This window comes from Erythrolamprus reginae, chromosome 9, assembly GCF_031021105.1.
Source record: "Erythrolamprus reginae isolate rEryReg1 chromosome 9, rEryReg1.hap1, whole genome shotgun sequence".
NCBI classification, from domain to species: Eukaryota; Metazoa; Chordata; class Lepidosauria; order Squamata; family Dipsadidae; genus Erythrolamprus; species Erythrolamprus reginae.
This window is the reverse complement of record NC_091958.1, coordinates 48,867,825-48,882,826: the sequence shown is the minus strand read 5'-3', so window position 1 is coordinate 48,882,826 and position 15,002 is coordinate 48,867,825. Positions and strand designations below refer to the sequence as shown.

General features: G+C 43.9%; 1 protein-coding gene across 1 annotated transcript in view; it reads left to right on the top strand.

Annotated features, from left to right (window-relative positions):
- TMC7 (transmembrane channel like 7) overlaps window positions 1–15,002 on the top strand; it is a 33,148-nt gene that overhangs the window by 15,480 nt on the left and 2,666 nt on the right. Inside the window, exons 7-15 of the mRNA XM_070761161.1 lie at window positions 180–327; window positions 766–939; window positions 3,236–3,387; window positions 3,514–3,628; window positions 6,011–6,108; window positions 8,249–8,432; window positions 11,375–11,505; window positions 13,401–13,556; window positions 14,888–14,966. Coding sequence (XP_070617262.1) covers window positions 180–327; window positions 766–939; window positions 3,236–3,387; window positions 3,514–3,628; window positions 6,011–6,108; window positions 8,249–8,432; window positions 11,375–11,505; window positions 13,401–13,556; window positions 14,888–14,966 — 1,237 coding nt within the window. The remainder of the gene's footprint in view (window positions 1–179; window positions 328–765; window positions 940–3,235; window positions 3,388–3,513; window positions 3,629–6,010; window positions 6,109–8,248; window positions 8,433–11,374; window positions 11,506–13,400; window positions 13,557–14,887; window positions 14,967–15,002) is intronic.

Genomic DNA, 15,002 nt, shown 5'->3' with positions numbered 1-15,002 from the left:
GATAGATAGATAGATAGATAGATATTCCCCAAATCTGACATCTCGCTGTTCAGACAGCATTATCCATCATCATACCAGTATTTTTTTTTACAATAATCAAAAGTAAGTTTATTATTTATGGTAGGTTTTTCTTCTTTAAAAAAAAAAAAAAATCAACACCCTGGCAATCTTATTAACAGCTCGGTGGAAGGATTTAAACGAAGCTTGATCTACAACGAAGATCCGTTTCAGAGCTACTGCAATAAAATTTTTGCTGGCTGGGACTTCTCCATCACAGATATAAACGCAGCTCGGCTGAAACACAGCAGCTTAGTTTATGAACTTAAAGTACGTATACTTCTTTTTCTAAGAACATAGTGAACTGTCCTCGCCTATCAAATATCCTAAGTAGCAAAAAGTTGAATAAACTTACCAATGCAATATAATGCAATAGTCCTAGAAAAAGTATATGTAAGTTTTTCCCCTCTTCCTGGCATTTGTCAGAAGGTCTGTTAGAATAATCAGCAGTCAAAGTTAAAAAGAAAGAAAGACTGATGATATATTTGATTGTTAAATCAAGTTATGTCCTTCGGGATTGGACGGCATAGAAGGTGAATAAAATAAAAATAAATTATACAACGTTTATTTTGTCTTCTGACCAAGAACAAGTAATTGCTTTGTCTCAGAGGATTATGGTCTCTTATCATGGTCCATGGATTTGTTTACAAATTATTTTGATTGTGACTGGTTTAAAAACTAAATCTGTAAATATATTTCTGTTCGCAGACAGATTTGCAGGATGAACGATTAAGACAGAAGGCAGCGGACAGAAGCCTCAAAGAGAAAACGTGTATTTATTGTTTGAGGATCTTCTTAAACTGTGTTGTTTTGGCTGTCCTGTCGGCTTGTTTTTATTCCATCTATAGAGTAACCGTCTATTCGCAAGAACACAGTTTCCCAGTAAGTATTTATTTATTTATTATTTATTTATTCATTTGTCCAATACATAAATACATAGGAAGAAAATAGACATGTGATAATATAAAAAGAGGGTGAAGGTGAACTTAGAGGAGAGGATATATGAAAGGAAGAGAATATATAAGATAGGTGAAAAAAAAGGAAAGACAATTTGACAGGGGACGAAAGGCACACCAGTGCACTTATCTACGCCCCTTACTGGCCTCTTAGGAACCTGGAGAGGTCAATCGTGGAGAGTCTAAGGGAGAAGTGTTGGGGGTTAGGGGTTGACACAATTGAATCCGGTAATGTGTTCCACGCTTCTATAACTCGATTGTTGAAATCATATTTTTTACAGTCAAGTTTGGAGCGGTTCGTATTAAGTTTGAATCTGTTGCTTGCTCTTGTGTTGTTGCGGTTGAAGCTGAAGTAGTCATTGCCTGGTAAGACATTGCAGCATATGATCTTGTGGGCAATGCTCAGATTGTGTTTTAGGCGCCGTAGTTCTAGGCTTTCTAGGCCTAGGATTGTTAGTCTATTTTCGTAGGATATTCTGTTTCGAGTGGAGGAGTGAAGGGCTTTTCTGGTGAAATATCTTTGGACATTTTCAAGGGTGTTGATGTCTGAGATGTGGTATGGGTTCCAGACAGATGAGCAGTAGTCTAGGATAGGTCTGGCAAAAGTTTTGTAGGCTCTTGTGAGTAGGGTGAGGTTGCCTGAGCAGAAGCTGCGTAGGATCAGGTTAACAACTCTAGAGGCTTTTTTGGCGATATTGTTGCAGTGGGCTTTAGCACTTAGGTCATTCGATATTAGTATTCCAAGGTCCTTTACAGAATGTGTTTGAAATTATGTTCTGATCCTAACTTATCTCTGGGAAAACCTAGGTCAGATTATTCTTTCAATGTTGTATTTTTTCAATAGCTCTGTGGAGGTGAGGGAGATGACTTAGAATGACAGTTAGAATAGAACAGAATTTTTTATTGGCCGTGTGATTGCACACCTAAGGAATTTATCTTTGGTGCATATGTTCTCAGTGTACATAAAAGAAAAAGATACATTTGTCAAAAATCAAGAGGTACAACACTTAATGATTCTTATAGGGGTCTAATAACCAACCAATATTAATAAAAATCTTAAGGATACAAGCAACAAGTTACAGTCATACAGTCATTAGTGGGAGGAAATGGGTGATGGGAATGATGAGAAAAAACTAGTAGTAATAGTAGTGCAGACTTAGTAAATAGTTTGAAAGTGTTGGGGGAATTATTTGTTTAGCAGAGTGATGGCATTCGGGGAAAAACTGTTCTTGTATCTAGTTGTCTTGGTGTGCAGTGCTCTGTAGCGACATTTTGAGGAGAGGAGTTGAAACAGTTTAGGTCCAGGATGTTAGGGGTCAGTAAATATTTTTGCTGCCCTCTTTTTGACTCATGCAGTCTAGAGGTCCTCAATGGAAGGCAGGGTGGCATCAATTGTTTTTTCTGCAGTTCTGATTCTCCTCTGAAGTCTGTGTCAGTCTTGTTGGGTTGCAGAACCAAACCAGACATTATACAGGTGCAGATGACAGACTCAACTATTCCTATGTAGAACTTCTGATTGATTCAATCATTGGGCTAAACGAGTAATTTTAATCACAGTTTGTTGGACCCAGCCCTTGTGGGTGGATATAAACTAGGAATCTTTAACAAACCACGAGAGCCATCGTGGGGCTTCCTAGATTCGCCCACATTTCTGCAACACTCCGTGGCCTGCACTGGCTGCCGATCGGTTTCCGGTCACAATTCAAAGTGTTGGTAATGACCTTTAAAACCCTACATGGCATTGGGCCAGAATACATCCAGAACCGCCTTCTACCACACGAATTCCAGCGGCCGAAAAGGTCCCACAGAGTTGGCCTTCTCCGGGTCCCGTCGACCAAACAATGTCATTTGGCGGGCCCCAGGGGAAGAGCCTTCTCTGTGACGGCCCCCGGCCCTCTGGAATCAACTCCCCCCAGAGATTAGAACAGCCCCCACCCTCCTTGTCTTTCGCAAATTACTCAAGACCCACCTTTGTCGCCAGGCATGGGGGAGTTAGGATATTCCTTCCCCTAGGCCATTACAAGTTATGTATGGTATGTTTGTGTGTATGTTTGGGTTTTATAATAAGGGTTTTTAGTTGTTTTATTAAATTGGATGGTTACATGTTGTTTTTTATCCTTGTTGTTAGCCGCCCCGAGTCTGCGGAGAGGGGCAGCATACAAATCCAATAAATAAATAATAAAATAAATAATAAACCAAATAAACTTTTTTTCCCAACTCAGGAAAACAACATCAAATTAGACGACCTCTTTGTGCAATACTTACCTTCTATGGTGATCACGGTCGCGAACTTTTTTGCCCCACTGATTTTTTCGTTTCTTATCAAATATGAAGACTATTCGCCCATCTTTGAGATACGATTAACTCTGATCAGGTAACCAGTGGCCTGTCTGTGGTTTTCTTTCTCTTCTGACATGGGGTGAGTGGGTGGGATTGTCTATAGAGCCCAGGAAACCCTTCCAAGCTCCACTTCTTCATGTGCCTCCCTTGTGTCTTGAAGGTGTGTCTTTGTGCGATTGGCCAACATCGCCGTCCTTTTGTTTTCGCTCTGGACTCGCATCACGTCCTGTGCTGAGAAGTGCAAGCCGTGTGGATACAACTTCCACCTTTATCCAGTAAGTCGGTTTATTTAAGAAGTGAACGCGAGTCATCGAATTAGGTGTGTGAATTTAAAAATTGGCTCTCCTTGAACAACACTCAGTGGTGAAGAAGTTCAGATCCCTCACTGAGACTGTTTTTCCTTGATATAAATACAGATAGCAATAGCACTTAGACCTATATACCGCTTCACAGTGCTTCACATGTAAAAGCAAATAATGTGTGCGATAGGGGAGACCACAGAGAGGGTGGAGGCCCTGTTTCCTCCCAGGAGATTCCTAGAGAGGCCCCACGGAGGCTTCTCCCCACCTTTTCCGGCTCTGTTTCCTCGCAGGAGATTCTTAGGCCCCATGGACGCTTCTCCCTGCCTTTTCCGTCCCTGTTTCCTCGCAGGAGATTCTTAGAGAGGCCCCACAGAGGCTTCTCCCTGCTTTTTCCGGCCCTGTTTCCTCCCAGGAGATTCTTAGAGAGGCCCCAGGGACGCTTCTCCCTGCCTTTTCCGGCCCTGTTTCCTCACAGGAGATTCTTAGGCCCCATGGACGTTTCTCCCTGCCTTTTCCGGCCCTGTTTCCTCCCAGGAGATTCTTAGAGAGGCCCCACAGAGGCTTCCCCCAGCCTTTTCTGCTCCTGTTTCCTCCCAGGAGATTCCTAGAGAGGCCCCACAGAGGCTTCCCACAGCCTTTTCTGCTCCTGTTTCCTCCCAGGAGATTCTTAGAGAGGCCCCATGGACGCTTCTCCCCACCTTTTCCGGCCCTGTTTCCTCCCAGGAGATTCTTAGAGAGGCCCCAGGGACGCTTCTCCCTGCCTTTTCCGGCCCTGTTTCCTCACAGGAGATTCTTAGGCCCCATGGACGCTTCTCCCTGCCTTTTCCGGCCCTGTTTCCTCCCAGGAGATTCTTAGAGAGGCCCCACAGAGGCTTCCCCCAGCCTTTTCTGCTCCTGTTTCCTCCCAGGAGATTCCTAGAGAGGCCCCACAGAGGCTTCCCACAGCCTTTTCTGCTCCTGTTTCCTCCCAAGAGATTCTTAGAGAGGCCCCATGGACGCTTCTCCCCACCTTTTCCGGCCCTGTTTCCTCCCAGGAGATTCTTAGAGAGGCCCCAGGGACGCTTCTCCCTGCCTTTTCCGGCCCTGTTTCCTCACAGGAGATTCTTAGGCCCCATGGACGCTTCTCCCTGCCTTTTCCGGCCCTGTTTCCTCCCAGGAGATTCTTAGAGAGGCCCCACAGAGGCTTCCCCCAGCCTTTTCTGCTCCTGTTTCCTCCCAGGAGATTCTTAGAGAGGCCCCACAGAGGCTTCCCCCAGCCTTTTCTGCTCCTGTTTCCTCCCAGGAGATTCTTAGAGAGGCCCCATGGACGCTTCTCCCCGCCTTTTCCGGCCCTGTTTCCTCACAGGAGATTCTTAGGCCCCATGGACGCTTCTCCCTGCCTTTTCCGGCCCTGTTTCCTCCCAGGAGATTCTTAGAGAGGCCCCACAGAGGCTTCCCCCAGCCTTTTCTGCTCCTGTTTCCTCCCAGGAGATTCCTAGAGAGGTCCCACGGAGGCTTCTCCCTGCCTTTTCCGGCCCTGTTTCCTTCCAGGAGATTCTTAGAGAGGCCCCACAGAGGCTTCTCCTGCATTTTCCGCCCCTGTTTCCTCCCAGGAGATTCCTAGAGAGGCCCCACGGAGGCTTCTCCCTGCCTTTTCCGGTTACAGTTTCAGAGGCTCGGGTTTGTAAGTGGAAAATGGTTCTTGAGAAGAGGCAAAAAAATCTTGAACACCCGGTGCTTAAAGTTCATAAGTAGAGGTATTCTTAGGTAGAAGTACCACTCTACTGCTATCTCCTTTTTAATCACCCATTTTATGTTTAACATCCTACTATTTTCCTCTTATACCTCTACACTATCAAACACTCCCAAAACACGTGCATAAACACGCCTCTCTCCTGGCATCCGTGCCAACAGACACCCTTACGCTGCACGAATCCCAGCGACCGGTTGGCCTTCTCCGGGTCCCGTCGACTAAACAATGTCGTCTGGTGGGTCCCAGGGAAAGAGCCTTCTCTGTGGCGGCCCCGACTCTCTGGAACCAGCTCCCCCCAGAGATTAGGATTGCCCCCACCCTCCTTGCCTTTCGTAAGCTGCTTAAAACCCACCTCTGCCGTCAGGCATGGGGGAATTGAAACATCTCCCCCTTGCCCATGTAGTTTTGGTCTATGATTGATTGTGTGCTTGTTTTTTATATATATTGGGGTTGCTTTTATGGTCTTTTTAACTTAAAACTGTAAATTAGATTGCTAAATATTAGATTTGTTACTATGTACTGTTTTTGCCATGGTTGTGAGCCGCCCCGAGTCTGCGGAGAGGGGCGGCATATAAATCCAATCAATCTAATCTAATCTTCCCATCCTTTTTTTCTTTCTTCAGTGCTGGGAATCCCGAGTCGGCCAGGAAATGTATAAACTGATGATCTTTGACTTGCTCATCATCTGCGCCGTCATCGTCTTCATTGACTTTCCTAGAAAGTGAGTATATAATTCCCAAGAGGGGTCCAAAGTGGCTTGTTTGGGGACAGAGGATCAGAGAGCCACACCTATAATCTTGCATTTATTTAACCGTATTTTTCAGAGTATAAGACCCATCTTTTTCCTCCCTAAAAGAGGCTGAAAATTCAGGTGGATCTTATACTCTGAATGTAGCTTTTTTCGAAGTTTTTTTTCCCAGTCCTAACTAGCTGATGATGTTACTTAGTTTGGTAATAAAACGTCTGCAAGAAAATAACCAAGCTCAAGAGAACACCAAGGACTCCATAAATCAACCCTGAGCTACAGTACAAATATTGTCTTTTATCGGTACTAGAAAGATACTTTGGTGTCTGAAGAAGGATTTCCTGGACCACTTACTACAATCCCGTTTACCGTATTTTTTGGAGTATAAGACACACCTTTTTCCTCCCTAAAAGAGGCTGATACTTTGGGTGTGCCTTATACTTTGAATGGAACTTGTTTCAGCCCTAACTAGCTCCTAACGATCTTCCCAGCTCCTAACTTGCAAGCTCTTTCATTGTTACTCTTTGCTAAGAATATTTTTCAAGCCCTGTCTTTGTAGGATTTTTTTTTCATTCTCTACTTGCTCCAAATGTTTCTTTCCAGCCCTAACCAGGTGCTAATGATGTTCCCAGCTCTTCCCCACTTGCAAGCTCTTTCATTGTTACTCTCTGCAAAGAATGTATTCCAAGCCCTAAGTCTTTGCAGGTTTTTTTCATTGCTCTAACTTGCTCCAAATGTTAGTTTCCAGCCCTAACCAGGTGCTAACAATGGTCCCAGCTCTTCCCCACTTGCAAGCTCTTTCATTGTTACTCTCTGCAAAGAATGTATTCCAAGCCCTAAGTCTTTGCAGGGTTTTTTCATTGCTCTAACTTGCTCCAAATGTTTCTTTCCAGCCCTAACCAGGTGCTAACGATGTTCCCAGCTCTTAACCCACTTGCAAGCTCTTTCATTGTTACTCTCTGCAAAGAATGTATTCCAAGCCCTAAGACCGGTTAGGTCCCACAGAGTCGGCCTTCTTCGGGTCCCGTCGACTAAACAATGTCGTTTGGCGGGACCCAGGGGAAGAGCCTTCTCTGTGGTGGCTCCGACCCTCTGGAACCAGCTCCCCCCTGAGATTAGGATTGCCCCCACCCTCCTTGCCTTTCGTAAGCTCCTTAAAACCCACCTCTGCCGTCAGGCATGGGGGAACTAAAACATCTCCCCCTTGCCCATGTTGTTTTGCCGTTTGATTGATTGTGTGCTTGTTTTTTATATATATTGGGATTGTTTTATGAATTTCTTAACTTAAAATTGTAATTGGATTGGTGGGCATTGGATTTTGTCACTATGTACTGTTTTTTGCTATTGTTGTGAGCCGCCCTGAGTCTGCGGAGAGGGGCGGCATATAAATCCAATAAATCTAATCTAATCTTTGCAGGGGTTTTTTCATTGCTCTAACTTGCTCCGAATGTGTCTTTCCAGCCCTAACCACATGCCTCCTGCCCCATAGCTGGTCCTCGGGTTTCTTCTGCGCATGCACGGGGCGTTTCCATGCGCTGTGCTGGGGTTAGAAATTGGGATAGATCGGAGAAGGTATGAGAGGAAGGAATCCAGGAGGAAACTAGCGAAAGAAATTGGAGATATTGGGGATCATCGTTCCCCCTCCCCGTTTTGGTGCTAGTAGGCCGCCCTGTAGCCTCCCGGGACTAAAACGGGGCGCGGGCGGAGGGGTGTCACATGCAGGAGAAGCGAAGCTGCGCACGGAGCACAACTTCCGCTACCAGTGCGCCGTCCTTATCCGAACCGGTAGTAACCCAATACAGTAGTACCTCTAGATACGAGCTGCTCTACATGTGAGTATTTCAAGATACGAGCCACGAGGGGAGAGACATTTCTGTTCTAGTCCCAAGCTGAAATTCGGGATACGAGCCGAGCGTCCACTAGGTGGCGCAAGAATCCTTGCTTTTGGTTATCTTAGAGGGGAAAAAAGTTATTTGTTTCAGATACGAGTTGCCTCGACATACAAGCTCCCTTATGGAACGAATTATGCTCGTATCTAGGGGTACTACTGTACTGTTTCTATGACGACAGTGCTGGGCATCAGGAGTCAAAACTGAATTCATCTTTTCCCCCTTAGGTTGATCGTTACCCATTGTCCCATCAAGGCCTTCCGGTGGGTTGGGCTGCAGGAGTTTGCCATCCCGGATAACGTGTTGGAAATCGTTTATGGACAGACAATTTGTTGGATCGGAACCTTCTACTGTCCTCTTCTCCCAGCGATTGCAGCCGTGAAATATTTAATTGTCTTTTATATTAAAAAGGTAAAGTAGAGGGTCTCCTTTTGTTCCTTGAATTGTCTAGGAAGGCCTGGCCTTGGTCCACTGTGAATATCGTATTTTTCAAAGTATAAGACACACTTTTTTTAAAAAAAACAAAAAACAATTTTTATTACAATACAAAGATTAAGAAAGAGCAGACATATAGTATTTTACATATTATATCATTTCAGAGTATAATTATTATTTGTATGGTGGTTGTGCTTAAATTCTAAGATACTTTATACAGAGCTGCCCCTATAAGACACACTTTTGTCCTCCTTAAAAGAGGCTAAAAATTTGGGTGCGTCTTATGCTCTGAATATAGCTTTCTCCCTACATTTTTAAAAAGCTTTTTCCCCCAGCCCTAACTAGTAAGTGCTAACAATTTTCCCAGCTCTTACCTTGCAGGCACTTTCATTGTTACTCTCTCCGAATAAAGTTTTTTTAAAGCCCTAACCAGGGGATAAAACAATTATTTATCTCTCTCTCTCTCTCTCTCTCTCTCTCTCTCTCTCTCTCTCTCTCTCTCTCTCTCTCTCTCTCTCTCTCTCTCACTATCTATCTATCTCTATCTATCTATCTATCTCTATCTATCTATCTCTATCTATCTATCTTTCTCTATCTATCTCTATCTATCTCTATCTATCTATCTCTATCTATCTATCATCTATCTATCTATCTATCTATCTATCTCTACCTCTCTCTCTCTCTCTCTCTCTCTATCTCTATCTTTATTTATTTAATGCCGCCTTTCTCCTTAGAGTCAGGGAGACTCTGGTTTCTCTTCAGATCGTATAAATCTTTCGCCTTTTACAACATGTTAGCAACAGCACTTTTTAACAGAGCCAGCCTATTGCCCCCCACAATCCGGGTCCTCAAAATAATGCACTGAAGCTTACCAGACTAAGGACGCTAACCAAATGAATACCTGTTCCCCCTATTTTCCTCCCCCAAAACTAAGATTCATCTTATACTCCAAAAAATACAGTATTTTGGAAAGTACAGGTAGTCCTTGGTATAGGACTGTTCATTTATTATTATTATTTATTATTATTTACTAGATTTGTATGCGGCTCACAGAATAAGTATAGAAACAAAGCGTAGAAAACAAATCTAATACATTAAAAAATTACAGCTAAAAACCCTATATATTACTCAATCAGACAATCCAATCACACCATGCATCACATTTATTGGGCAGGGGGGCAAGATATAATAATAATAATAATAATAATAATAATAATAATAATAATAATAATAATAATAATAATAATAATATAAAATAAAAAAGACTTAGTGACCGAAGATAACAACGACACTGAAAAATGACTATTTTTTCCACTGTTATGGCCACCATTGCAGCATCCCCATAGTCATGATCAAAATTCAGATGGCTCATACTTACGACAGTTTTAGTGTTCCTGGGTCATAGGATTCCCGATTCCGATCTTCTAACAAGCAAAGTCCATGGGAAAGCCAGATTATCTTAACAGCCCTGTTACTAGCTTAACAACGGCAGCAATTCATTGAACGATGGTGGTTCTGCCGGGCTCTCTGATAGGAGCCTCCCGAAAATTCAAGGGTACAAATTTCAGACACACACACGTTTGAAAATTCAAAACAATGTTCTTTATCCCAAAATTCAAAATAAACTAAGCACTCTTTTTGTATTGCAAAGAGCACTCGTCCCAAAACAACCGGGTAGTCTGTACAATTTCCCTTAAGCAGTCACTAAGTACTTAGCTAGCAGCTGTGAAGAAACTTCACACCCCTTCTTCTTTCAACGAAGTGAGACATACACACACACGTTGCTCTGCTTTGGTTTCAAAGGCGTGAAAAATCAACAAAGTCCAGACACCACAAGATTCCTGAGGAACTCCAATCAGATATTCTTCCACAACGGACAAACCCACAGGCTGCTATTTATAGCAGCAGCCCTAATTACTGGAGCCCCACCCAAACACAGGTGGCCTCCCTTATTTCCTGTAATATGTTCTTATTTGGTCTCTTCTACGCATAATTCTGCGCTTGCGTGGGTCCAAAACGTCATCATCTGAATCAACGGAAGATAAGGGAGATTGACTGCCTGGGCTGTGTGCCAAGCCCCCCTCTGCCGAGTCACTCCCACCTTCTTCGTCCGAGGAAACTAAACTCTGAACTGATTCTGTCGGCAATAACACAGGCCTGTGACATGTTGAAGTTTCCCCTGCATCCACCTCCCCATTCCCTGGGGCAGGAGCTGGGCCAGAGCCGACCACAACAGTAGGGAAGGCAGGATCCCCAGCAAATTTGGAAAACAGGAAAATTGGGGAATTATCAGGGAATTTGTGGGGAAAAAAACCCAGAATAAATCAGGGGGGGAAACCAAATTATTAAAATGCTTAAAAGTCAAGGAAAAATCATGTAAAAAAACGCAACGGATCGGGCTGCCTGGCAGAGTCAAGCAAAAATGAGCATAACTGTGGCAACAACTTGCTTCCTCAGCTACCGATATTTCTCCACGGCTTAGCCGTTTGGTATGACGTCATCTATGACCGCTCCTTATAACTAGATCGCAAGTTACAGGGAAATGTCAGGGAAATAATCAGGGAATTTCAAAATTCTTTCCCCCCTGGACACCCCGGGAAGGTCGTAAAATGAGGCAGAATTCCCTTAGCAAACATCTCACCTCGCCACAGAAACTTGGGCCTAGATCAGAGGTAGGCCAAGTGGGCTCTACTATGACTTGTGGACTTCAACTCCCAGAATTCCTGAGCCAATCATGCTAGCTCAGGAATTCTGGGAGTTGAAGTCCACATGTCATAGAAGAGCCAACAGTGCCTACCCTTGGCCTAGATTGTGGTCTTATCTTGAGGACTATCTGTAGTTGCCTTTCCATTATATCATCCATGGGTTTTTTTCAGTGTTTTAAGTATTAAATCTTAATTTCTCTTTTCACTTTCCAGTTGAGCTTGATGCACACCTGTAAACCTTCACCCCGGCCCTTCAGAGCCTCCAGTTCCAACTTTTTTTTCTTGGCGGTTCTTTTGATCGGTCTCATTTTGGCATTCATTCCTTTGGGACTCAGCATGACAAGGTCAGTGGCTTTTTAATGTTGGCGATGGTTCACAGATGTTGTTGTTGTTGTTGTTGTTGTTATTATTATTATTATTATTATTATTATTATTATTATTATTATTATTATTATTATTAATTGGATTTGTATGCCGCCCCTCTCCGTAGACTCGGGGCGGCTAACTACAGTGGTAAAAACAACATGCGACAATCCAATACTAAAACAGCTAAAAACCCTTATTTTAAAACCAATCATACATACAAACATACCATACATAAATTGTAGAAGCCTAGGGGGAAAGAACATCTCAGTTCCCCCATGCCTGATGACAGAGGTGGGTTTTAAGAAGCTTACGAAAGGCAAGAAGGGTGGGGGCTATTCTAATCTCTGGGGGGAGTTGGTTCCAGAGGGCCGGGGCCGCCACAGAGAGGGCTCTTCCCCTGGGTCCCGCCAAATGCCATTGTTTAGTTGATGGGACCCGGAGAAGGCCAACTCTGTGGGACCTAACTGGTCGCTGGGATTCGTGCGGCAGAAGGCGGTCCCTGAGATAATCTGGCCCTGTGCCATGAAGGGCTTTATAGGTCATAACCAACACTTTGAATTGTGACCGGAAACTGATCGGCAACCAATGCAGACTGACGTTCCTTTTTTTGAGCTATCGCCCCACATGTTATAATCTAGTTCCTTTTCCCCGCAGCTCAATTGCGGCTCTTGGAGACGTCGCCAAGGAGCATGACCCCATGGACAAGTAGAGCAGTGGTTCTCAACCTTTCTAATGCGCCACCCCATGAAACAGTTCCTAGATAGATAGATAGATAGATAGATAGATAGATAGATAGATAGATAGATAGATAGATAGATAGATAAATAATGCTAAAAAAATTGAATCCCACCCGTCGCTGTGTTGAGTATGTTTGCCACCTGGAGTTATTTGTAAATATATTTATTTATTTATTTATTAGATTTGTATGCCGCCCCTCTCTGGAGACTTGGGGCGGCTCACAACAACAATAAAACAATGTCCAACAAATCCAATAATTTAAAAACACTGAAAAACCCTTATTAAAAACAAACATACCATGCATAAACTGTTTAGGCCCAGGGGAGATATCTCAATTCCCCCATGCCTGACCGCAGAGGTGGGTTTTAAGGAGTTTACGAAAGGCAAGGAGGGTGGGGGCAGTTCTAATCTCCGAGGGGAGCTGGTTCCAGAGGGCCGGGGCCGCCACAGAGAAGGCTCTTCCCCTGGATCCCGCCAAATGACATTGTTTAGTCGACGGGACCCGGAGAAGGCCAACTCTGTGGGACCTAACTGGTCACTGGGATTTGTGCAGCAGAAGGCGGTCCCGGAGATATTCTGGTCCGATGCCATGAAGGGCTTTATAGGTCATAACCAACACTTTGAATTGTGACCGGAAACTGATCGGCAACCAATGCAGAGTGTTGATGTAACATGGGCATGCCTTGGGAAGCCCATGATTGCTCTCGCAGCTGCATTCTGCACGATCTGAAGTTTCCGAACACTTTTCAAAGGTAGCCCCATGTAGAGAGCGTTACAGTAGTCGAACCTCGAGGTGATGAGGGCATGAGTGACTGTGAGCAGTGACTCCCGGTCCAGATAGGGCCACAACTGGTGCACCAGGCGAACCTGGGCAAACACCCCCCTCGCCACAGCTGAAAGATGTTTCTCTAATGTGAGCTGTGGATCGAGGAGGACGCCCAAGTTGCGGACCCTCTCCGAGGGGGTCAATAATCCCCCCCCCCGGGTGATGGACGGACAGATGGAATTGTCCCTGGGAGGGATATATATATATATATAACAAAGGCTGAATAATAAATAACCAAATTCATAAATAAATAAAAGTTTAGGACCTTTGGTGCTATTTTGTATTTCTCATCTGTCCCTTCCCAAACAGCATTGCTTCTTCTAAAGCCTGCGGTCCTTTTGTGAGTTTCAGTCGTTCGTGGGATGTCATTGGACACACCATCCAGAAACTGCCCCTCACGTTGCAGAGAATCCTCAATGGCATTTCTTCCGAAACCTTTGCTGTGCCTTTCTTCATGGTCACCTGGTGAGCGTTTTGTTGACAGACTCAATGCTTGAGCCTCTACCCTTCTATCATTAGATATTCAGGACCTTATAGAAACATAGAAACATAGAAGACTGACGGCAGAAAAAGACCTCATGGTCCATCTAGTCTGCCCTTATACTATTTCCTGTATTTTATCTTACAATGGATATATGTTTATCCCAGGCATGTTTAAATTCAGTTACTGTGCATTTACCAACCACGTCTGCTGGAAGTTTGTTCCAAGGATCTACTACTCTTTCAGTAAAATAATATTTTCTCATGTTGCTTTTGATCTTTCCCCCAACTAACCCCAGATTGTGCCCCCTTGTTCTTGTGTTCCTATTACAAACACTTCCCTCCTGAACCTTATTTAACCCTTTGACATATTTAAATGTTTCAATCATGTCCCCCCCTTCCCTTCTGTCCTCCAGACTATACAGATTGAGTTCACTAAGTCTTTCCTGATACGTTTTATGCTTAAGACCTTCCACCATACTTGTAGCCCGTCTTTGGACCCGTTCAGTTTTGTCAATATCTTTTTGTAGGTGAGGTCTCCAGAACTGAACACAGTATTCCAAATGTGGTCTCACCAGCGCTCTATATAAGGGGATCACAATCTCCCTCTTCCTGCTTGTTATACCTTTAGCTATGCAGCCAAGCATCCTACTTGCTTTTCCTACTGCCCGACCACACTGCTCACCCATTTTGAGACTGTCAGAAATCACTACCCCTAAATCCTTCTCTTCTGAAGTTTTTGCTAACACGGAACTGCCAATACAATACTCAGATTGAGGATTCCTTTTCCCCAAGTGCATTATTTTACATTTGGAAACATTAAACTGCAGTTTCCATTGCTTTAACCATTTATCTAGTAAAGCTAAATCATTTACCATATTACAGATGCCTCCAGGAATATCAACCCTATTGCACACTTTAGAGTCATCGGCAAATAGGCAAACCTTCCCTACCAAACCTTCACCTATGTCACTCACAAACATATTAATGTATGTTTATGATGTATGGAGGAGCTAGATAATTGATCTCCTTCTGAGCTGTCTGCCACACTCTCCTCCTCCCTGTCATTCATGTCTTCTTGGTCAGGGGAGCCTTCATCAGCAGATTCCACCGGGGGGGGGGGGCAAAACAGGCCTGCAGCATGTGGATGTCTCCCCCACATCCACAGTCCTTGGGGTAGGAGCTGAGCCAGGGCTAACCACAACACCTTGTGATACCTATTAGTCTCATATTTGCTCTGAATTCAGAAGATGGTGTTTTACAAAGTTAGCCCATACCAGAGTGTCTCATTATGTATTTCTCACTTCGTTTTATAGTTTCGTTGTGTTTTGTTTCATTGCCTTGGCTGGAGCACATAAAAGAGTGATTAATCAACTGAGGGAACAATTAGCTATGGTAAGTTTTAATCTGCCCGAATGTTTCTATTCTATT